Source organism: Gracilinanus agilis, chromosome 6 (genome assembly GCF_016433145.1).
Source record: "Gracilinanus agilis isolate LMUSP501 chromosome 6, AgileGrace, whole genome shotgun sequence".
NCBI lineage: Eukaryota > Metazoa > Chordata > Mammalia > Didelphimorphia > Didelphidae > Gracilinanus > Gracilinanus agilis.
The window spans coordinates 289,684,305-289,705,558 of record NC_058135.1 but is presented as its reverse complement, the minus strand read 5'-3'; the positions used below and the strand labels follow the sequence as shown (position 1 = coordinate 289,705,558).

The 21,254-nt window shown below is 58.2% G+C and overlaps 1 protein-coding gene across 1 annotated transcript in view; it reads right to left on the bottom strand.

The window, feature by feature from the left end:
* The window catches only part of LOC123252790 (EH domain-binding protein 1-like protein 1), a 29,125-nt gene extending 8,616 nt beyond the window's left edge, over nucleotides 1–20,509 (bottom strand). The window contains exons 1-12 of the mRNA XM_044682034.1: nucleotides 20,114–20,509; nucleotides 19,405–19,583; nucleotides 18,762–18,904; nucleotides 18,571–18,606; nucleotides 18,394–18,474; nucleotides 18,047–18,305; nucleotides 15,193–17,722; nucleotides 14,426–14,568; nucleotides 14,270–14,318; nucleotides 13,386–13,709; nucleotides 12,879–13,217; nucleotides 159–230 (exon numbers count right to left, since the gene is read on the bottom strand). Coding sequence (XP_044537969.1) covers nucleotides 159–230; nucleotides 12,879–13,217; nucleotides 13,386–13,709; nucleotides 14,270–14,318; nucleotides 14,426–14,568; nucleotides 15,193–17,722; nucleotides 18,047–18,305; nucleotides 18,394–18,474; nucleotides 18,571–18,606; nucleotides 18,762–18,904; nucleotides 19,405–19,583; nucleotides 20,114–20,302 — 4,344 coding nt within the window. The 5' untranslated portion in view covers nucleotides 20,303–20,509. The remainder of the gene's footprint in view (nucleotides 1–158; nucleotides 231–12,878; nucleotides 13,218–13,385; nucleotides 13,710–14,269; nucleotides 14,319–14,425; nucleotides 14,569–15,192; nucleotides 17,723–18,046; nucleotides 18,306–18,393; nucleotides 18,475–18,570; nucleotides 18,607–18,761; nucleotides 18,905–19,404; nucleotides 19,584–20,113) is intronic.
* Nucleotides 20,510–21,254: the final 745 nt, after the last annotated feature.

Below are 21,254 nucleotides of genomic sequence, written 5' to 3'. Positions count from 1 at the left end.
TGGGGCTGGGGGGGCCTATATCTCCCCAGGACCCTGGATTCCATCTTGTAAAGTGGGGGTTCTTCATGGCATGGTCACACTGGGGTGACCACAGGGCAGGTGGGCTCTGCTGGCAGCTGGCACTGTGCCTTCCCCACCCTTCAGGCCTTCCCTGGCACCACGAGCCCAGGCTTACCAGGGGGCTTCTGAAGGCTGGCAGAGGCAGAGGCAGAATCTGGAGCCGGGGTGTCCTGTGGAGAAAGAAGAGGGTCTGGTGAGAGGGGAGGGTGGGGAGCTTCAGGGCAGAGATGGTGAAAGGCCTGGAGCTGAAAGGGACCCAAGGAGTCTCCCCCCACCCCACGCCCATGAGGGGGCATTGGAGCCTCGGTCTCCCCTCAGCCTGTGGGGCCCCCAGGACACCCTCACACACTGGGGGAACAACAAGCCTCTGGCTATGTCTGTGGCATCTTGGGGCCATGGTGGTCCCTTGGAAAGAGCGCCAGACTTCCAGGTACCAGACCTGAGTCCTAACACTGGCTGGCTGCCGTCCTTGAGTCTGCCCTGAATCTGTGCCTCCGTTTCTTCCTCTATAAAATGGGAATAATAGTCTGTAGTCTGTCTCAGAGAGCGGGGATGGATGGGGAAAACGAGGCAACCAAACCTCTTTTCACCCCAAACCCCTTTTTTTTAACAGGGGTCTCCGAGGAAGAGGAGGGAGAAGCCTGTGACAGCCTGCATCGTTGGCCCCCAGACGGAGCGATGTGCCCCCCGTATTCTCACCTCCCTGTGGCCCCTCTCACTTCTCTCATCTACACACTGCCTCAGCCTTTCCAAAATGTATTTTTGTCCCTATCCTGGCTGGAGGGAGGCGTGGGGGACCGTGGAAAAAATATTAGATGAGAAGGCCAAGACTGAGCTAGGAAATGTGACTCAGCCGGTGTTGCTTGTGTGACCTTGGCCTTGTCACTGCTGCCCCTTTTCTCGAGTGTAAAATGGTAGATGCCCTCTGAGGAGCTCCATGACTTCTTGGGACAATTAACGGGTCCTCTTATGACTCCTTCAGATCGTTGACTATTCATTCAATAAACACTGGAAGAGCCTGTATTGGTTCTGGGGAGATGGAAGATGCCGGAAAGTGTGACCCGTTAGGGCTGCCTGGACCCGACTGTGGCTTGGGGGGAGACCCAGGCTGCCCTCACCTCCCTGGCCTCTAGCCCGCCACCTCTGGCCATTGTCCACGGGAACCTGTAAGGCCTTTGGTTCTGGGAGGCCTCGTCCTCTGGGCCGTCTCCTCCCTCCCTCCCTCATCCCCAGTTCATCATTCCTAGGACCTGACACCGAGCCCGGCGCACCTCCCCTGGGCCACGGCTGAGCCCTGGGCCTCCCTCTCTCCGGCTCGCTGTACTTCTCAGACGTGGCTCGGTGCCCAGATGATAAAGAATCTGCCCGGGAGCTGCCAGCTCCCAGAATAGGCCCTCCCTGGGCCGATAGCATCGGCTGCCGCCGGGCATCTTAACCCCTTATTACCCGTCTCCTCCTGGGTCTGCCAACCTGTTTCCCAGGATCCCGGCTCTGTCTCTCCCGGCTCCTCTCGGCCACCCCTGCCTTCGCCCCAGTGCCACCTTCTAGACTCTCGGACGTGGTTCTAACGGGCCGGGTGCCCCCCGGGGGTCAGACGGCGGCCCCCAAGCCCTGCCCCATGCCAGGGAGGCCTCCAGGCTCCCATCGCCCCCAGGATGGCAGGGATGTCTGGGTCAGAGCTGAGCCCGAGGAGCCCGGCTCCCCAGCTCCCGAGAAGAGAACACAGAGGGCCCTGGTGGCCCTGCATCTCATCCCACCCCGACTTGGGGAAGATGCTGCTGATGGGTGGATTATGGGGAGCAGATAGGGGTCAAAGCTCCAGCTTCCTCCTGGCCGGGGGATCTTTCAATGTGGATACAGTCAAAGGACCTGGGTTCAAGTCCCAGATCTCATCCTACTCATGGGAGCCAGAAATAACGACGACGACGACAATGACAACAACGATAACATAGCAATAGAGAGCTTTAGCGATTGGCAACGGGCTTGCGAGGTCCCTGATCTCATTTATAGCCTCCCAAGAGCCTGCGTGTGGGCAGCTACTCCTGTCATCGCCTCCATTTTAGGGGTGGATGTCGGGTCTGAAAGAGGGACTCGTCCAGGGTCACACAGGCCAAATTCAAAGTCGGGTCTTCCTGACACGAGGCCAGCGTTCCTACCACTGCGGTGCCACCGTGCAGCCTCTGACCAGCCCGCCGTATGCTCGTCTGGGCATCCCAAGTGGGCTAAACGCCCTGCAGGGATCTGCTCCCCAGCAGTCCTGGGCCGTCCAGGAGGAGGGGAGCTCCTCGAGGCTAAGGGATTCCTAGATGGCACCGGGACTGGGAGGGGCAGAAGGAGGGGGCCCTGCCAGGCCCTGAGAAGCAGTTCAACCCAGGCAAGGGGGAGAAGGAAGCCCTGGCAAAACGGCCCAGCTGGAGCCTTGCTGCTGCCAGGGAGGCCGGGATGGCGGGGATGATGGGCAGAGCCAGCAGAGAAACTGAGGCTCCGAGAACACCGGCTCAGGGAGCACCTGTCACAAACCTGCTGTGGGATCAAGGGCCGGCCAGTCCTGCCTTTGGGCTCCAGCTCCTCGGGGAGGTGGATGAAATGACCTCCAAGGCCTTCCCAGCCCCGACACCCCCTGTTCTGGGTTCCGTAGGAGGGCTGGTTTTGAAGCCAAGGAGACCAGGTATGAGCCTTGCCTTTGGCCCCCACTGGGGAGAGACCCTGAACAAGTCACTTCACCCCTCAGTGCTCTGGATAGTGCTCCAAGGCTCTAAGCAGCAGAGAAGGTGCCTCCCTGAATCAGTAAAGGGAGTTTCCTCCCTCTGAAGTTCCCCAAACCAAGGCAGTCACAGGTCCCCAGGAGCTTCCCCAATGTGCCTCCAGGCTCCTCCCAGCTCGGAACTTCTCTGTTTCTATAGGAACCAGAACTGCCCGTCCAGGGTCCAAGGCTGGGGCCCTTCCTTCTAAGCCAGATGGGGATGTCCCAGAACAAGGGGGGCCTCCGGACTTTCCTCCAGTCTCACTTCTTCAACCTTCCCCAAAGCTGCCTCTTTTTTGTTTTTTGGGGTTTTTTTGAGGGCAAACAGGCTTCGGGCCCCCAACATCAGTGCCCCGGAGTTACGGTGCCAGCTGAGGCATGGAGAAAGCCAGCTGCCACCCCTGGGGGAGGCCTCCCCAACATTTAAAGGGCTAGTGACTCTTTAACAATGAGGGCTCGACACAATGAACTTGAATCAACCCCCCACCCTTGGGTGGCGAATTGTGTGACAGGACTGCAAAGGGCCTTGGAGCACGGAGCCCCGAACGCAGAGCTGCGAGCAGGGACCCTTGGCCTACAGAGCAGGAGGTGGAGGAGCTCAGAGCAATCCGGAACCTCCTTCAGTCCAGAAGAGGGGGGGGCCTCTGGCGGCTGCTGGGGAGCGCCCCCCCGAGTGCCCTGATTTCTCCTCCCAGTGCCATTACACAACGGAGCTCGGGAGTCTTGGCATCCGCTCAGACCCAACCCAAGCTGGGGGGATGGAGTCTTCCAGGTGGCTTCAGGAACAGTCCATCTGCCTGCCCTCGGGAACCCCACTCTTTTCAGGGCCACGTCCTCCCTCCTTTTCCTGTCCAGGATCCTCGTGGGGTCCTAAAGCTCCCACCAGCCTCTCCCAGGGAGCCCCTTTGCTCTCTCTCTCCAGCTTCTAACCTGCTGAGTTCGGATTCTATCTCTCAGAGCATTGTGTGTGTGTGTGTGTGTGTGTGTGTGTGTGTGTGCGCGTGCGTGTGTGCGTGTGTGTGTGTGTGTGCCTGTGTGTGCGTACATGTGCCAGGTTGGGGTTCTTCTTTCCATCTAATGCAATGAACATTTATTAAGGACGCTCCTCAGCGTGGCCACCGGCTACCTGTCTACACTAGGTACCAGGACACAGAAGGAAAGGAGCCTTCCAGGCCCTTCCACCATGTTCATGCAGCCTCGGTGCCCCACGACTACAGTTCCAGTGTAGAGTTTCCTGGCAGGGACTGCTTATGAAGACAGACAGCCGGGTCCACAGTGTGCTGGGTGGCCCCCCTGGAGTGAATTTAAGGGAGACAGCGGACAAGCGAAGGCGAGAGGGGCAGGCAGGGACAGGTTGTGATCTTTATTGCTGGAGAGAGAAGATCCAGCCGGATGAGATCAGATAGCCGTGACAGGATTTGAGCAAGAGTGGAAAACTGCCTCTCAGACAGGCCCCTCAGACAGGAGAGGCTCCCAGCAAGAGAGCCCGGACTGAGGGAGACGGAAGCGAGAAAAAGCAGAGTCATGGAGGTCCCTGGCTTGGAGCTGCCGGGAGAGCCAGCTGGGTAGCACACACCCCTGGAAGCCCAGCAAGCCGTTCCTCCTCTGGGCTTGTTTTCTCATCTGCCAAATGTGGGGGTTGCAGCAAAATAGCTCTGAGAGTCCTCCCCGCTCAGAAACATCCCAGGTTCTGCGCTAAAGGCCCTTCTAGGCGGCCCAGATGATGTATCAGGGCCGCCGCCCAGCCAAACTCTCCCAACATTCCCCTCCAAACTGCTTTAAGTAATGCCTCAAATCAAATTTGGAGTGGCCAAGCCAAGGAAAGGTCAGGGTGGGACATTTTTCTAGTGAAGTCTGTGACGTTATGGGGGAGGACGGTCTAGAGCCCACACATGAGGGAAAGGGAAGAAAAGCTGCAACAGCAGCCACGGCAGTTTGGGGAGTTCTTAGCCCAAAGATGGTTAAAGAGGGTGAGACAAATGATCCAGAAGAGACTACAGGGGACCCCTCGCTGATACTGGGTACAACTGGCACTGAATGGTGACTCTATTGTCCCTAGGCAGTTCTAGGTCTCATTTCCAGAGCAGAAAGGAGCCCTGGGAGTCCATCACAAGGAATCAGGGTGCTTAGTCACAGTTCTATGGCAAAAAGGAATGCTAGCTCTTGTGGCTACAGGGGACCAGGGGCCCTTCCTGAATAAAGAATAGAGCAGAGGTCAGAAGAGCAGTGACCATACCTTTCCCGGCATCTTACCCCGTTGGAAGCACTGAAACCTTTCAGACCCCTGCCCCTAAAACTGTCTCTGCAAATAGCAGCACAGAAAAGCTTGATGCTCAGGACAGTGCCTTCTCACCTGGAAGTGAGCAGAGCCAACTTTAACATCAAGTTCAAAGTCAAGAAATAAGCTGGGGAAATGAACAAATGACAAAAAAGAAAGAAAAGAAAAGAACCTGACCATAAAAAGCTAATACTGTAGAGCAGAGAAGACAACAATGCAAAAATAGGTACAACCAGACCTCAGAGAAAAACACTAATTGGACCCAACCCCAACAAGAATTCCTGGAAGAATTCAAGAAAGAGTTAAGACTAGGAGAGGAAAAAATGGGGAAAGAAATAAGTGACTCAAGAAAATTATAAAAAGAGAATCAACAGCTTGGTAAAAAGAGCCCCCCAAAAATACTGAAGTAAAAAAAACCTTAAAAACCAGAATTAGCCTAATGGAAAACAGAAACCCAAAATATCACTGTGAAAATAATTTCTTAAAAATTAGAATTAGGCAAGTGGAAACTTTGAGACATCAAGAAATAATAAAAGAGAGTCAAAAGAATGAAAAAATATAAGAAAATATGAAACCGCTCATTGCAAAAACAACTGACCTGAAAAATAGATTGAGGAGAGATAATTTAAGAATTAGTAGACCACCTAAAATCATGATAAAAGAAAAAGCCTAGACATCATATTTTAAGGAATTGTCAAGGAAAACTGGTTTGATATCTTAGATCAAGGAGGTAAAACAGAAATTGAAAGAATCTATCCATCTCCTCTTGAGATTCCCAAATGAAAACGTCCAGGAATATTATAACCAAACTTCAGAGCTCCCAAGTCAAAGAGCAAATACTTCAAGCCACCAGAAAGAAATAATTCCAATATTGTGAAGCCACAGTCAGAATAATACAAGAATTAGTGGCTCCTATGTTAAAGGAGCAGAGGGTTTGGAATATGATATTCTAGAAGGTAAAGGAGTTAGGACTACAACCAAGAATAATTTACCCAACAAAACTAAGTATAATCATTCAGAAGAAAAAAATGGATGTTTAATGAAAAAGGGAACTTCAAGCTTTCCTGATAAAAAAACTAGAGCTGAATAGAAAGTCTGACATTCAAACATAAGACTCAAGAGAAACATAAAAAAGCAAACATGAAAGAGTAATTATAAGGGTCTCCATAAAGTTAAACTATTTATATTCCTATATGGGAAGATGATACATGTAACTCCTAAGAACTTTATCATGATTAGGATAGTTAGAAGGAGTTTATATACACAGAGGGCATGAGTGTGAGTCTATTATATTAAAATGATTTCCCCAAAAAATGGAATAAGAAAGAGGGATATACTAGGAGAAGGGGGGTAGGAGAGGTGGAATGGGGAACTTTTTCTCACATAAACGAGTTCTACAAGGAAGAGCTTTTAGAGGGCAGCTGGGTAGCTCAGTGGATTGAGAACCAGGCCTAGAGATGGGAGGTCCTAGGTTCAAATCTGGTCTCAGACACTTCCCAGCTGTGTGACCCTGGGCAAGTCACTTAACCCCCATTGCCTCGCCCTGACCACTCTTCTGCCTTAGAACTAATACACAGTATTGATTCCAAGATGGAAGGTGAGGGTTTAAAAAAAAATGAAAGAGCTTTTACAATGGAGAGAGAGAACCATGGGTGGCAGGCAATGCTTGAACCACCCTCTTATCAGAATTGGTTCAAAAAGGGAGGACTTTTTGATACATATCCAGCTGTGTACAGAAATGTAGCTTCCAATAGGGAAATAGTAGGGGAAGAGGATAGGAGAAAGCCACGGGGTAATAAAAGGGAAGACAGATTAAGGGAGACAGTGGTCAAAATAGACTTTTGAGGAGAGACAGGATGAAAATGGGATGGAGGGAAATATACTGTAATCATAACTGTCTTTGTGAATGGGATGAGCTCATCCACAAAATGGAAGCAGACAGCAGAACAGATCAGAAACCAAAATCCAATGATATATTGTTTACAAGAGACATGCTTGAAACAGAAAGATACATACAGAGTTAAACTAAATTCTGCTGGAGCAGAATATTAACTGTATTTAAAAAAAAAAAAGGTAGGGGTAGCAATCATACCTCAAACGAAGTAAAAGCAAAAAAACATCTAATTAAAATTGATAATCAGGGAAACAACATTTTGCTAATGGGTACCACAGACAATGAAGTATTATTAAAAATTTTGTAACAAGCTTCTCTGATAAAGGCCTCTTTTCTCCAAATTAGAGAGCACTGAGTCAAATGTATAAGAATAAGAACCATTCCCCAATTGATAAATGGTTAAAGGATATAAACAGGTTTTCAGAAAAAGAAATCAAAACTATTTATAGTCATATAAAAATTTCTCTAAATCACTATTGATTAGTGAAAGGCAAATTAAAACAATGCTGAGGTAGCACCTAATACCTATCAGAAACAATAAATGCTGGAAGGGATGAGGGAAAACAGGGACAACAATGCATGGGTGGTGGAGTTGCGAAGTGGTCCAATCATTCTTGGAGAACAATTTGGAACTAGACCCAAAGGGGTATAAAACTGTCCACACCCTCTTACCCAGCAAAACCACTACTAGGTTTATATCCCAAGGCATTCAAAGGAAAAAGACCCTTATTTTTGTACAAAAATAGTAGCTCTTTTTGTAGCGGCAAAGAATTGGAAATTGTGAGGAAGTCCATCCATCAGGAGAATGGTGGAACATGTTGTGGCACATGATTGGGATGGAATAGTTTTGGGCTAGAAGAGATGATGAGGGGGCTGGTTTCAGAAAACCCCAGGAAGACTTCTATGAACTGATGCAAAGTGAAGTGAACAGAACCAGAACATAAACATTGCAATGGTGAGCAGATGTGACTACGCTGACTGATACAACGATCCAAGACGGGATTCGTGATGAAAAATGATGACTACCACTAGAGAGAGAACTGATGCACTCTGAGTGCAAATTGAAGAATAATTTTCTCACTTTCTGAAGGGAAGGAGGGAAAGAATTTGAAACTCAAAATTTAAAAATAAAAGAATGTCCAAAATAAATAAACAACAAATCTTTAAAAATAAAATGAGAGAGTTAAGACTACAAAGCAAAATAAAATAGACTCTTCTAGGACCAACACTGCAGGCCAGCAATTCCAAAGTTCCTCCCAGTGCCGGCCCGGCATGTTTTGTGTTCTAAGGTCCCTCTCAGAGGCATTCTAGGTTCTCTGTTCTAAAGTCTCTTCCAGCCCTGGCATTTCTGGTTCTGTATTCTAAAAGACCCAGAACCGTAGGGATGTCTGAAGCTTTTCTCTCTGTGCCTTCCTCTGACTCCTGGTCCATGCCGGCCTTCCCTCTGCCCCATCTCCTCCACTGTTCCTCCTCCTCTGAGCCTGGTTTGAGTCTTTTCAATTATCCGCCGAGAGGCAGGCAGGGAGACGTCGGGCCAGGGTGGAACCCTGCCAGGCTGGGCAGACATTCCCAGGGGACAGCCGGGTCTCATGGTCTGGGGCTGGTCCCTGGGTGGCTGAGGGGTTTCTCCTGGGATCTGCCCGGTGTAAGTAAGAGATGGAGCCCCTGGCCGGAGCCCCCCTCTCAGGCACTGGGTCCACAGCTCCGTGTCATTGTGGCTTGATTTGCCAAGTATTCGGGGAAGGAGGAACCGATACTGCAGTGGTTCCCAATTCTTCCACCTTCCAGATCTCGGAACACAAGTCGCCGGCTGCCAGACGGGAAGATGTCCCACTTTTTCTAGGGCTCTTAATCACTTCCTGCCCCACCCTGGCCTGACTTCTCCCTTTCCCTTCCTAGGGGAGGGGGCCCCCCTCCGGGTCTGTCGCCTGGGCCTGGGAGGAGGCTGGGGAAAGGCAGGGCTGGCAAAGAGCCGCACGCCTGCATCCGGACCAGGACGATGCCCACCCAGCCAAGGCGGAATGAAGTCTCAAAGTCAACTGACCCACTGGAGCCCTTTGACCCAGACATCCTGCTGCAGGGCAGATACCCCGAGAAAGCAGAGGACAGAAAGGAGGAGTCAGAGCATCGCCGCGTCTGGAGATCGGAGAACTGGCGGGGGGACGTTCAACTAGCCAACGGGGGCCACAAACATCCTGGCACGTTCCTGGGCCAGAAGAAGCCGATGGGGGCTGGGGAGGGCTCAACCCCCGGGACGGCGAGGATGGAGAGAAGAAAAGCCCGAAATGGAAGCTGCAAGAACGATGATGAGGGGGCTGGGGCAGGGCCAGAAAACGCACCCTCTCCTCTCACTGCAGAGCTGGGGGCCTCTGGGTGCAGAGTGCAGCATAGACTGTCAGAACTGGTCCAGGCGTGGCGTCATTTTTTATAAAAAACTCTTACCCCTCATACTACGTATTGGTTCCAAGGCAAAAGAAGGGTAAGGCCTAGGCAGGGAGGAGGAAGTGACTTGCCCAGGGTCACACAGCTAGGAAGTGTCTGAGGTCACATTTGAACTCAGAACCTCCCCTCTCCAGGCCTGGCTCTCCATTCATTGAGCTACTCCGTTTCCCTTTGCTTCTGTCTTAGAATCGATGTTTGGTGCCGAAGCAGAAGAGTGGAGAGGGCTAGGCAAAGGGAGTTAAGTGACTTGCCCAGGGTCACTCCGCTGGGAAGTGTCTGAGACCAGATCTGAACCTGGGATCTCGCGCATCCAGACCTGACTCTATCCACTAAGCCACCTACCCACCTCCTGACATCGATTTTAAATGCTATTTTAAAGAGCCTCATGTCCAAAATGCCCCGTAGTCATGGACTTGGAATAAAAACTGAGCTCCTATGCCAGCTTTGCCAATTAGGAAAATGGGTCACGCTGGGAAAGTTCCTTTGCCTCTCTGGGCCTCAGTTTACTCATCTGTAAAATGTCAGTAGGTGAGCCTAAATCACCTCCAAGGTCCTTTTCAGCCTCAGGTCTATGGGCCTATGATTGGTCTCTATCTTTCAGGCCAGGTTCTGATGCCACCTTCTCCAGGAAGCCTTCCCTGGTCTCCTCAGCCATTCCTAGAGCTACCTGTCTAGGTCCCCGCTTGGCCCCATCACTTCCCGGCTCTTCCGGGCCTGCATCCCACTTTGTTTCCAATGGCCCTCCTTCCCCAGCTCCACATGGTTCCAGCAAATCTGGGCCTGGCTAGCCCAGGGCTACCGCTGGTCTGGAGCCTTTTTGGGAGAGTTTTCGGAGCCCTCGAGCCCTGGCTCTTCGGAGCGGGGTGAGCCTTGCTTTTCCTGTTCACCAGGAGCAGGATCTGTACACAGAAGCCCCTCCACTTACAGGAAAAGGAGCAGCACTCGAACCCAGATCCCTGCTCTTTTCCTTCCTCTACAGTGCTCAGGGCCCCGGGCCCGGGAAAGGAGCCCAGCAAACGCCCTCTCCGCTCCCAATGGCGCCCTGGCGGAGGCTCCCTCCCTCCTTTGTTCTCTCCCTTCCAGGCGCCCCCCTCCCCCCAATCTGTTTGCCTCCTGCCTGACCCGGCTGTTTCCATTCATTGTGAAATTCCCATTTGCCCGCTCCGGGTCCTGCCCTGCCCTTCCTTCCTTTGGGCCCTCGGGGTGCCCCGAACACCTCCTGCATGGGCGTGTCCACACCCTGTCCACATCCAATGCTGATTGGATGGCAGAGAGGAGAGAAGGGAAGGTCGGGGCTTAGAACGTGGGGCGGAGCCGGAAGAGAGCTTAGAACCCAGAATATCAGCCCTAGGACCGCCCTTAGAGCAGAGAACATGGGATGTCAGAGCTGTGGGCGGAGCTTAGAACAGGGCGTGTCAGGGGAGGGGCCTGAGAACAGGGAGTGCCCTGCCTGGGGGAGGGGCTTAGAACAGGGCGTGTCCGGAAGTGCCCTGGCTGGGGCGGGGCTCAGAACGGGGCGCGTCCAGGTTGGGGGCGGGTCTTAGAACAGGGCGTGTCAGGCTTCGGAGGGCTCTAGAACTGGGGATGCCGGCGTTGAAATTATATCAGAGGGGATATCAAAGGCCCAGAAAGGCGCTTACTTGCTCCAAGTTGGCCCCCCATTCTCTGTTCTATGCGCCATTGGGGCAGGCCTCTGGGGGTTCCGGGTGCTCTGAGGCAGCCCCCATTGGGGGGAGGCTGGGTCCGTTCTCCAGCCATGGACGGAGGGGCAGAACTTGAAGCAAAGGCTCGGATTCCAGGACCTCGGAGGTCCTCCAGCCAATGGCCGTCCAGTCTTTGCTCAAACCTCATCCTGTAGGTCATCCCGGGCGGGCGAATCGTTCCATGGCCGGAGGCCTCAGTGTTCTCGCCCATGAAATGGCCTCGATTGCCCTCGGGTCCCTTCCGTTCCAGAATGGGGATCTGAGGTTGCCGGCAGCTCCTTCCGCTTCTCATTGCACCCCTCCGCCGCCGGGCTCTGCCCTCTCGGGCTCCCTCCGCGGGTCCTCTCCGCGAGCCGCTGCAGCCCCCTTTGGTGAGGCTTACGAGGGCGGTGGCGGCTCGCCCCTTCCCCTTCTGCGCCCCCAAGGCCGGCCGGGTCCAGGCTGGCTCAGGCGCCCTCCAGCTTCTTGCCCAGCATGGGCGGCGCTCGCAGGGCCTCCTCTAAGCCTCTGACGCGCGAGCCCCTGCCCGCAAGGCTTGGCCCGGCCTTCTCTGTCTGAGGCGGCGTCTGGACTCCCTGCAGAGCAATCCCCTCCAGAGATCCTTCCCGGGGCTTCTCCGGGCTCGCCCCACGTTTGCTCCTCTTCCCCCTCACAAGGCGTGGCCAGGCACCTCGAGGATCCTGGTCCCACTTGGTCCCTCCACAACAGTCCCCCAAATCGGTTCTCCTTGAATACCTCCAGCGACGTGAAGCTCACTACTCCCTGGGCATTCTGGGATGGCTGGAATCCTTAGGATGGTTTTTCGTGATGGTCCTGGCCCTGCCCTCTGGGGGCAAACGGCACCAGGGTGGCCCCTCGTTTGGGTCCCCCTGAATCCTCTCTTCTCCGTAGTTCCTCCAAGCAATCTTCAAACAGGATGGACTGAAGGCCCCTGGGCCATCTTTGTCGGTACCCTGGGGATGCTCTCTGGTATCCCTCGCACCCAGAACCGGACCCAACGCTTCAGGTGGGAAGCGGGCCGAGGCGTGGGATGACGGGACCTTTGCCCCCTTCCCCCTGGAGCCTCAGCATCCCGGCAGCATGTTATCCACTCAGTGGCCTCCTCCATGCTGATGCGGGGCCTCCTTCGAACCCTCCACCTGCCCGATTCTCATCATCGGGTGTTGGGAATCCGTGGCAGCTTGTTCCCCACAAGCGTCTCCTCTCCCGTCTCCCCCCTTCTGTCGGGGGGAGTCTGAAGGAAGGGGAGAGTCCCCGCCGCCGCCCTATGAGCCATCCCGTCCCAGTCCAGGACCGGCCATGACGGAGGATGGAAAAACAAATTGACTGAAGGACTGAGAAGACCTGGATTCGAGTCGTGACGCCGTCACATCCTGCTCGTGTGAGCTTAGACGGCTCACAGGACTCTCCCCCTCAGTTTCTCTCCTGTAAACAGGGACGTTCCTCTGCCTGTCGGTCAGAGTTACTGCAGGACAATAAGGGACACGGAAACGTGTGGCCGGGAGGGAGGGCACTGACTACCGCCCGAGTCCTGGGTTCCAATCCCTGTTCTCACTCCCTGCATGATCCCAGGCCAATCCCTCTGCTTGTCAGAGGAGGGGGCTGCACTGTCGGCCGGGCGGCTCTGAGCTCCTCCGGCCAAGGGCCCAGCGTCTGTGCCTATCAGCGTCTATCCGTCCATCCCTCTCCCCGCGCATTCTGTCGATGGACTCCCTTCCCAGCCCCGGCCCGGCCCCGGCCCCCCACAGCCCAACTCACCGAGGGCCCAGCGGGCCCGGACTCGGCGTCGTCCACAGACAGGGAAGAGCTGCTCCGGAGCCTCGAACGCCTCTTCTTCAGCAGGTCGGCATCCCGAATGTGGGAGAAGGAGCCGTGGGCCCGAGGCGGGGGGACGGGCCCCATGCCGGCCTCCCCATTCACCGAGGGCCGCCTCAGTCTGACCCCCGCAGGCCCCGTCCCGTTGAGGAGCCCGTCCGCTGGGGAAGGCGTCCTGGGTCTGACCGTGGGGCCTTGGGCCCTGGCTCCGGCCTCCTGGGGGCTGCTGGCCTCCCTGCTCCCAGCGTCCTTCTTGGCCTGGGCCGCATCCAGCTCCGCATCCTTCGGGGGAGGGGGGGCTCCCACCCTGGAGTCCCCGTTAGCCTCCTGTCCCGAGTTCTTTGCGGTCACGCCGGGCCCCGGGTCCTCAGTGCGAAGTCTGCCCTTAGTCTCCTTTGCCACATTCTTCGGGGGACCTGGGCGGGCATCGTCCTTGCCGTCCGCCTCGGCCCGGCCGGCCTGAACGCCAGCTTCGCCTCTGGCTTCCCTGGCGGGGGCCGCCCCTGCCATCTCGCCGCCGCGCTCCCGCAGGCGCCGGGCCAGGTGGCTGGAGCCGAGGTCCTCGGGCAGCTGGGGCTCGGGGCCGCCCACCCGGTAGGTGCTGGAGCCGCCGCCGCCCTCCAGCTGGACCAGCTGCAGCTCTTGCCCGGTGCAGAAGGCCCGGATCTGGCACAGGTAAGTCATCACGATCAGCTTGTCGGGGACTGCCAGGAGCACCATGTCTGCCGGGTCCAGCAGCCGAGAGACGCCCAGAGCGGCGAAGCCATCAAAGGCCTGGGGGGCGGCAGGGGGCGGAGGCGGGGGTCAGCCTCGAGGCCCGCCTGTCTCCCGCCGGGCCGGCCCTCCCTGGTGACCAGAGGCCGGGACCTCCCCGCCAAGCCGCCGTCCGGGGGATTTCTGGGGCCGGCGGCCGGCTTCCCCAGCACAGCACCGTCCTGAGGACCCAACAGCAAAGGGCTGCCTCGGCAATTGGGCCCGGGTTCTGGCCCCGACCCTCTTTGCTCCCTCTTGGGTAACCTTGGGCAGGGGCCCTCCCCGGGCCTCAGTTTCCCCATCTATAGAATGAGCAGGGGTGAGCTAGCGGATCCCAGAGCCGGCTCTTGTTTAGTCCGGCTCCCTCCTTTTAGAGGGGAAGAAAATGAGAATTTCGGTCCACAGTCACACAGGAGGAAATCGAGTCGGAATTCGAACTCGGGGCCTCTGACGCTTAACCGGACAACACTGCCTCCATTTTACAGATGGGGAAACCGTGCTGTGGAGGCCGAGCTGCTCCAAGCCTCCCTGACTCCCGGCCTCCCCGATGCCACCCTGGGGACGTGCCCCGCCACACTCGCCTGCTTGTTGTTCTGCTTGATGTTCTGTGGGTCCAGGGCGGCAAAGTCACTGCAGGGCCAGAAAGGCGAGGTCAGGGGCAGGCCCTCCGCCCAGGCCCCGACCCCCCCAGAAAGCCTTCTCTGGCCCGCCCCCCGGCCCGGTGCCCGGCCCCTCACATCTGGTCCGGATGGAAGTGGTGCAGGATGGCGCAGAAAGCCAGCCCGTTGCGCCAGGACGTGGTGAAGTTGGTGACCCGGACGCCCGAGTAGCCCGCCGTGACCTCCTGGCACCATTCGAGCAGGGACTGGCTGGAGCTCACCTGGGGGGAGGAGAAGCGACTCAGGGCTGGCGAGGGGGAGAGGCCGGCCGGGACGCCACCACCGAGAGAAGAAAGCATCGGCCCCGCCCCGGGACCAGGCCTCCCTCCGGCTGACCCCAGCCCCAGGGCCCCTGGGCCCCTGCTCTTCTGGGGGGCTGCTGCTAACCACTGGGGGCCTCCTTTTCTCCCAGAGGAATCTGCAGGGGCTTCCCGAGGGCAGGGACGGCAAAGGAGCCTCCTGTCCTCCCCTGGTGCCAGGCGGAGAGGCCTTGGGGTAAGCCCGCCAAGAGGCCAGCCCCCCCGCAGCGGCCCGTGCCCAGGAGGCGGGTCATGCCAGGCTCCCCTCTCCGTGCCACGCTGGCCCGCACTGGGGAGGGGGCAGAGGGCAGACCTAGGAGCCCAGGGAGAGCCTTTGCTGCCGCTTCTAGGGCAAGCTCAGGCCTGGAGGAAGGGGCAGCATGCCAGACCAGGGTGGCCTGCACCCCCTCCCGCCTCCCCCATCCATGCGTGAGTCATTCTCTCCAGTTAGCTTAGCTTTGCCCCACACATCCTGATCTCTCTCTCTCTCGGGGGGTTAGTGAAAAAGCAGCAGGCCAGGAGGACTCGGGGGGCCACTATCCCTACCTTGGTGCCCAGGGGAGGCTCCGGGCCTTCCCCCCAGCCCTGAGGCCTCCTGTCCTCTTCGGGCCACTCTTGGCTGGGGGGTGTTGGTGAAGAGAAGGCAGGAGAGCCCTGGGCCTCCCCCTCCTCCTGCACTGCGGCGGGGGTCGGCCAGGGGGAGCTGGTGGCCATGGCCGTGGGGGCTTCGTCCCTGGGCCCCCAACCTGCCGGGGACGCTGGGGCTGGACTTGGCTCCTGGACAGACCCCTCAGACTCTGGCTCTGCTTCTGGCTCCTCCCCCGAACCCAAGAGTGCGCCCCCAGTCCCTTCCTCGGCTGCCGTTACCTTTCTAGGCATCATAATCCTGGCCTCCATCTCCCCAGGCCCCGTGTCCTCCGTCCCCAAAAGCTCAGCCTCCGCTCTCTTGGTCGCCAGTGTCCCAGCCCCTGCCTCCTCCAACTCCTCAGACCCCAAGAGCCCAGGCCTTGTGTCCTCGGACCCGTTTCCCAGGCCTTTGGCTCCTGTTTCCTCAGGCCCCCAAATCCCAGGCGCCATCTTTGTTCCTATCTCTTCAGGCCCCAGTCTCCCAGCCCCTGCCTCGTTACCCCCCCATCTCCAAGCCTCTGGCTCCCCATTCCCCAAAACCTCACTGGTCTCCTCGGTCCCCGGCACCTCCAGGGCCAACTGCTCAGTTCCCGTCTCTTTGTTCTCTACTGTTCCGGGTTCTGCCTCCTCGGCCTCCAAACTCCTAGCGGCTCCCTCACTCCCTAATACCTCAGCCCTTGTCTTCTCAGTCCCCAATGTCCCAAGTCCCCTCCACCCCCAAGTCTCCGCCCCGACTTCTTCAGGCCCTGCCCCCTTTGGCCCCAGTACCCCAGGCCCTCTCTCTTCATTCCCCTGCACCCCACTTTCTGCCTCCTCAATCACCACTGCCTCAGATGGCCCTATCTCAGTTTCTAACACCCCAGATTCTGTCCCTTTCATTTCTACTGTCCCAGAGTTTGTCTCCACAGTCCCCAACACCCCAGCTTCCTTCTTGTTCCCCAATACCCCAGCTTCCTTCTCCTCGATCCCCAACACCCCAGCTTCCTTCTCAATCCCCAACACCCCAGCTTCCTGCTGCTCAGTCCCCAACACCCCAGCTTCCTTCTCCTCGATCCCCAATACCCCAGTTTCCTTCTCCTCGATCCCCAACACCCCAGCTTCCTTCTCCTCGATCCCCAACACCCCAGCTTTCTTCTGCTCATGCCCCAACACCCCAGCTTCTTTCTCTTCGGTCCCCAGCCCCCTGGGCCCTGTCTCCTCAGTCCCCAGCTCCTTAGCCCCCACTCTCTTGGGTGCCTGAGCCGCCCTTGCTATCTCTTCAGCCTGTGACACCCCAGACTCGGTCTCCCGAGTCCCCAGGCTCTCGGCTCCTCTTTGCTCCTTTCCTACCATGGGAGACTCCTGGTCCGTAGGCCCAGCCCCTGCTTCCCTAATCCCCACTCTCGGAGGCCTCCCTGCTCTAGCCTCTGCCTCTGCCTCCTCCCCACCCATCAGTGTCCCAGCCCCAGCCCCACGCACCCGCCTGTCAGTGCCCCTTGGCTGAGCTCCAGTCTTGCTCACCTGGGCCACGGTGCCTTCGGCTCCTGTGGTTGGGCCCCCCAGGGCCCCTGGGCCCTCTCGGACCCTCTCCTCCGCTCGCCCACTGTCCTTGCCCTGTTCTGAAGTGCTGGCTATGCCCAAAGGAACATCCCCAGGGCCCTTCCTGGCTCCAGCCTCAGCCCCAGGCTCAGCTCCTCTGATGGGGCCTGGGGCTTCTGGGCCCTCCTTTTCCTGAGCTAGAGGACACTGCTCTGACTCCCGGGGGTCTGCAGGGCCGAGGCCCTGGACTCCGGACTCCTTCACTTCCTCATCTGCCTCCCCAGCCTCTGGCCTCTCGATTTCCTGGACTGAAGTTGTTTCAAGGGGAGCCTCAGCAGCAGCTGCTCCTGCCTGGGCCTCCTCCTGGGCCCTTCTGGGGGCCTCTAGCCCCTTCCCAGCCTCCTCTGTGGCCTCCTCGGCCTCTGTGGCTGTGGCCTGGGGCCCCCTCCCAGGCTCCTCTTTGGTGTCTGCTGCCTGTTCCAGCCCTGCCCCTCTGGCCTCTGGCTCCCTCCCAGCTGCCTCCTCCTCCTTTCTGGCCTCCATCCCCATCCCAGCCCTTGCTCCTTGGCCCTCCATCTCCCCTACGCCTCGCCCGGTCTCCTGGTTCTCAGCTGCACCCCCATTTCTGTCCTCCCGGACCCCTTCGCCCTCTGGGGGGGGCACCCCTTCCTCTCCTCCTCTTCCTTGGAATTCCTCCTGGGAAGCATCCCTGGCTCTGGCCCTCCCTCGGCCTCTCTCTCCTGCTCCCAGCTCTTCCTGATGGGCTCCCCCTCCAGAAAGAGCCCCCGCTATGGGTCCAGCCTGCTCCCCTGGGGGGTCCCCTGGGGCTTCCTCCTCGTTTGATGGAGGGGTGGGGTGCAGGGGGGTAGTGGCCACTCTCCTGAGCCGGGGGGCTGGGATGGGGGACTCCTCCAGGGGTTGCCATGGGGACCTGGGAGAGACAGGATGGAACAAGGTTTCAGGGTGAGCCTGGGGGGCCCCTGCTCCACCCTGAAGTCAGCGCCCCCCCCCCCATCCCACCCATTCTTTTGGGCTCGGAACTTCCCACTCAAAACTAGTTGAGCCACAGAGGAGGAAGCAGGGAGGGTCAGAAGAGGGGCCTGGAGAGGGGGCCGGCGTCCCGGCTCGGCTAAGAGGGAAGTGATGGGAAACGGCATTTCCTGGCAGGGGGGAGCAGGGCAGGGGGGGGCTGGGGCAGGGGGGTGAGCAGATGGGGCTCGGGCCCCCCCCAGCTGGCCTTCTCCAGGGCCCTCACCTCAGCTCCTTAAAGGGTCCCTGGGGGGGCTGGGTCTCGGAGCCGGTCCTGCCCCCAGCCGCTTCCGTCTCCTCCCTGGGCTGGCCCCCCGGGCTCGGTGGGCCTCCGTGCCCCCTGCCCCCCTGGCCCCGAGAAGCCCTGAGAGGGGGCGCAGGGACAGGGGCACTTACAGGGGCTGGGCTGGGCTTCTTTATGCCACCCTCCTCCAGTGAAGCCTGAGGCGGCTGGGCCAGGGCAGCGGGGTGGGCAGGGGCAGCCACTGGCAAAGGAAGGGAGGCAGCGATGAGGATGGCTCTGCCCGAGTTCTCGGGGGTGCCTCCCCCTGGCCCCCCAGCCCCAGGTCTCACCTCCCTTCCTGGACGTGGCCCCGGAGCCAGGCCTCCCTCCTTCCTCCTCCTCTCTCAGAGGGCTCAGCTCCCGAGACGGATCTGTAGGTGGCAAGGTGGGGGGGGATTGTGAGGCCGGGCCAATGGGGCCCCCCAAAAAGACCAGACCCTCCCCCAAGAAGAGAGCCGAGGCCGTACCTGGCAGATGCCCCGACCTCGGGGCCGTGGCCCGACCTACAGAGACGGAGGAGAGACAGACAGAGATAGAGGAGGCTGGAGGAAAGGGAGAGGCAGGTGAAGGGGCCCCAGGGGGGGCAGGAGCATGGAGGGACCCCCAAAGCTCCGAGGAGCCCATCCCACCTGGAATGTGCGAGGGGCCTCACACCCACCTGGCTGAGCAGGCCTGGCGCGGGCCTCGGCAGCACCCTGGCCCCCCGCCTCCTCTTCATCACTCTCAGCAAAGTCCTCCAGGTTCCCCACGTCGCTGGGCTTCACGCTCATCAGGCTGGCCAGACTCTGCATGTCATCATCCCTGAGGGCAAGAGCCGGCTTCAGGGAGGCCTGGCACTGCCATCTCCCCTCTCGGAGCCTTTGCAGAGGCTGTGCCCCTGCCTGCAGGGCTTTCCCAAGCTCCTGCCAGTCCCTGACTGACTGGCTGACTGCTGAAATCATGCGTATGGTGGGGGCCTCCCTGTCAGAGCAGAAGCTTGTGCAGGATGGAGACGGGCTTCCATCTTTATCTTCTATCCCCAGAGCCTGGCACGGGGCAGGGGCTTAGTCACACTCGCTGACGGGGCAGCACCGGGGCTCAGGGGATAGAGCCCGGCTCAGAGCGGAGGTCCTGGCTTCCAGTCTGGCTCAGTCCCTTCCTAGCTGAGTGACCCTGGGCCAGTCCCTTACCCCGTGGCCCGGCCCTCACCACCCTCCTGCCTTGGCACCCATCTAAGATGGAAGAAAAGGTTTAAAACAATCATCGGGGTATGAGCTGCCTCCGGCGGAGGCTCCGAGGCTGAGGCTGGACGGGGCACTCACGTGGCTCGGCCTTCCCTGACCAGGACGCCGGACAGGCTCAGGCTCAGCTCCGCGTTCAGCACCTTCACGGACTTGGGCTTTAGCTTCAGCCGAAGGGGCGTCAGGGAGGGGACGGGCCCCGCGTACCGGGACAGGTCCACGTCCACGGCGGCCAGCACCTTCCGCTGCCCCTTTGACTCCTGGAGAGAGGGGGGCTGGCAGTGAGGGGCCGGGCTGGGCCCCCTCCCCCCGCACCTCGGCCCCGGAGCCTTTCTGGCTGGTGCCCGCCTCAACTGGATGGACCCCGGAGGAGGGGTCTGGGAAGCCTGGCAACGGGCACCCGGGCAGGAGCGTGGCTTAAGGTCTGACCGCTGGGTGGCCTCTAAAGGCCTCATTGCCTTCATGTGTACCACCAAGCCGAGATGAACCCTCTCTGGGGTCCCTTCAGGGTCTAGAGCTAAGACGGGATAAGCCTTGGGGTCCCCTCATGGGCGTCAGTTTCCCCCCCTGTAAAATGAGGGGGTTGGCCCGGCCGGACAGCCTCTGAGCTCCCTTCCAGCCCTAAATCTAGAAGCTTCCGTGCTGGCAAGCCCAGAGGCTCGGAGAGGGCAGGGCTGCCTCCCCCCGGCTCGTCGGCCCGGCCAAGCATCTCACAGACTCTGTGGCCGCCGGACAGTGACGTGGTAAGTGACCCTCCAACACAGCGCACGAGGCGGGCAGATTCACTCACATTCTCAATGACGAACGTCCACTCCTTAGCCTCGTACTGCTCCACGTGGGGGTCCTGCGGGGGGTTCAAGAGCAAGAATGAGGGGCAAGCAGAGCCCGGGGACCAGGGGGTCCTTGGGGGCACCAGCTCTGGAAACCTCTGAGACCCTCCGTTTTCTCTGCTCTCAGCCGGGCAGAAACCCTGCCTCATTTCCCTCTCTGCCTCCCAGGAGCCAGGAGCAGGGCTGAGAGCTCCCAGGAAGAAGGGGCCAGAGGCGAAGGGGCAGCCTTCTCTGGTGACAGGCTGTGTTCTGGTCTGTTTGCCCACACCAGTGCTCTGCTGAAGACCACGTGTCCTACCAGCTTGAAAAATATAGAGCAAGGCAGGGGCAGCCAGATGGTTCAGTGGCTAGAGCCCAGGGGGTCCTGGGTTCCAATCTGGCCTCAGACACTTCCTAGCTGGGTGACCCTGGGCAAGTCATTTAATCCCCCTTGTCTAGCCCTGACCACTCTTCTGCCTTGGAACCAATACTTAGTATTAATTCTAAGACCCCTAGTAAGGGTTTAAAAAAAGAAAAGTAGAGACCGCCTGGGAGGAATCATTCATAGACCAGGGTCTCCTCTGGAGACCTGGAGGGGGAACACACTGGTCTCCCCCCAGTACAAAGAGTGGGGAGCTACAGGCCTGAAATAGTTCCTACACTGCCCTTGGAGGCCACTGGGACTGTCTGTGCTGCCCAACAGTTTTCTTTGTTAGAAGGCAGAGTCTGGAGAGGGGGTGGAGGAGGAGTGAAGAGGAAAAGATTTTTGTCCACACAGAAGGGGTCCCTGAGGCAGGAGGAGGCAGGGGAGCCCTTGGGAGCCCATTCTGACACCACCTTGGTGGGCACGTGGTCCTGCCTCCAACTACAATGAGCCTCCATGTCCCCTTCTGACAAGTGAGAATAATAATTCCCACACAGAGCCCCCAAGAGCCTGGCATCAATGTTGCCCTTGTTATCTGAGCAAAGTGCTTTCCTCCCTTCCTCCATCTCTCCTTCCTCCCTCTCTTCCTTCCTCCTTTCCTCCCTCCTCCCTCTATTTCTCCTCCCTCCTTCCCTCCCTCCCTACCTTCCTTCCTTCTTTTCCTCCCTCCATCCGTCTCTCCTTCCTCCCTCCTTCCT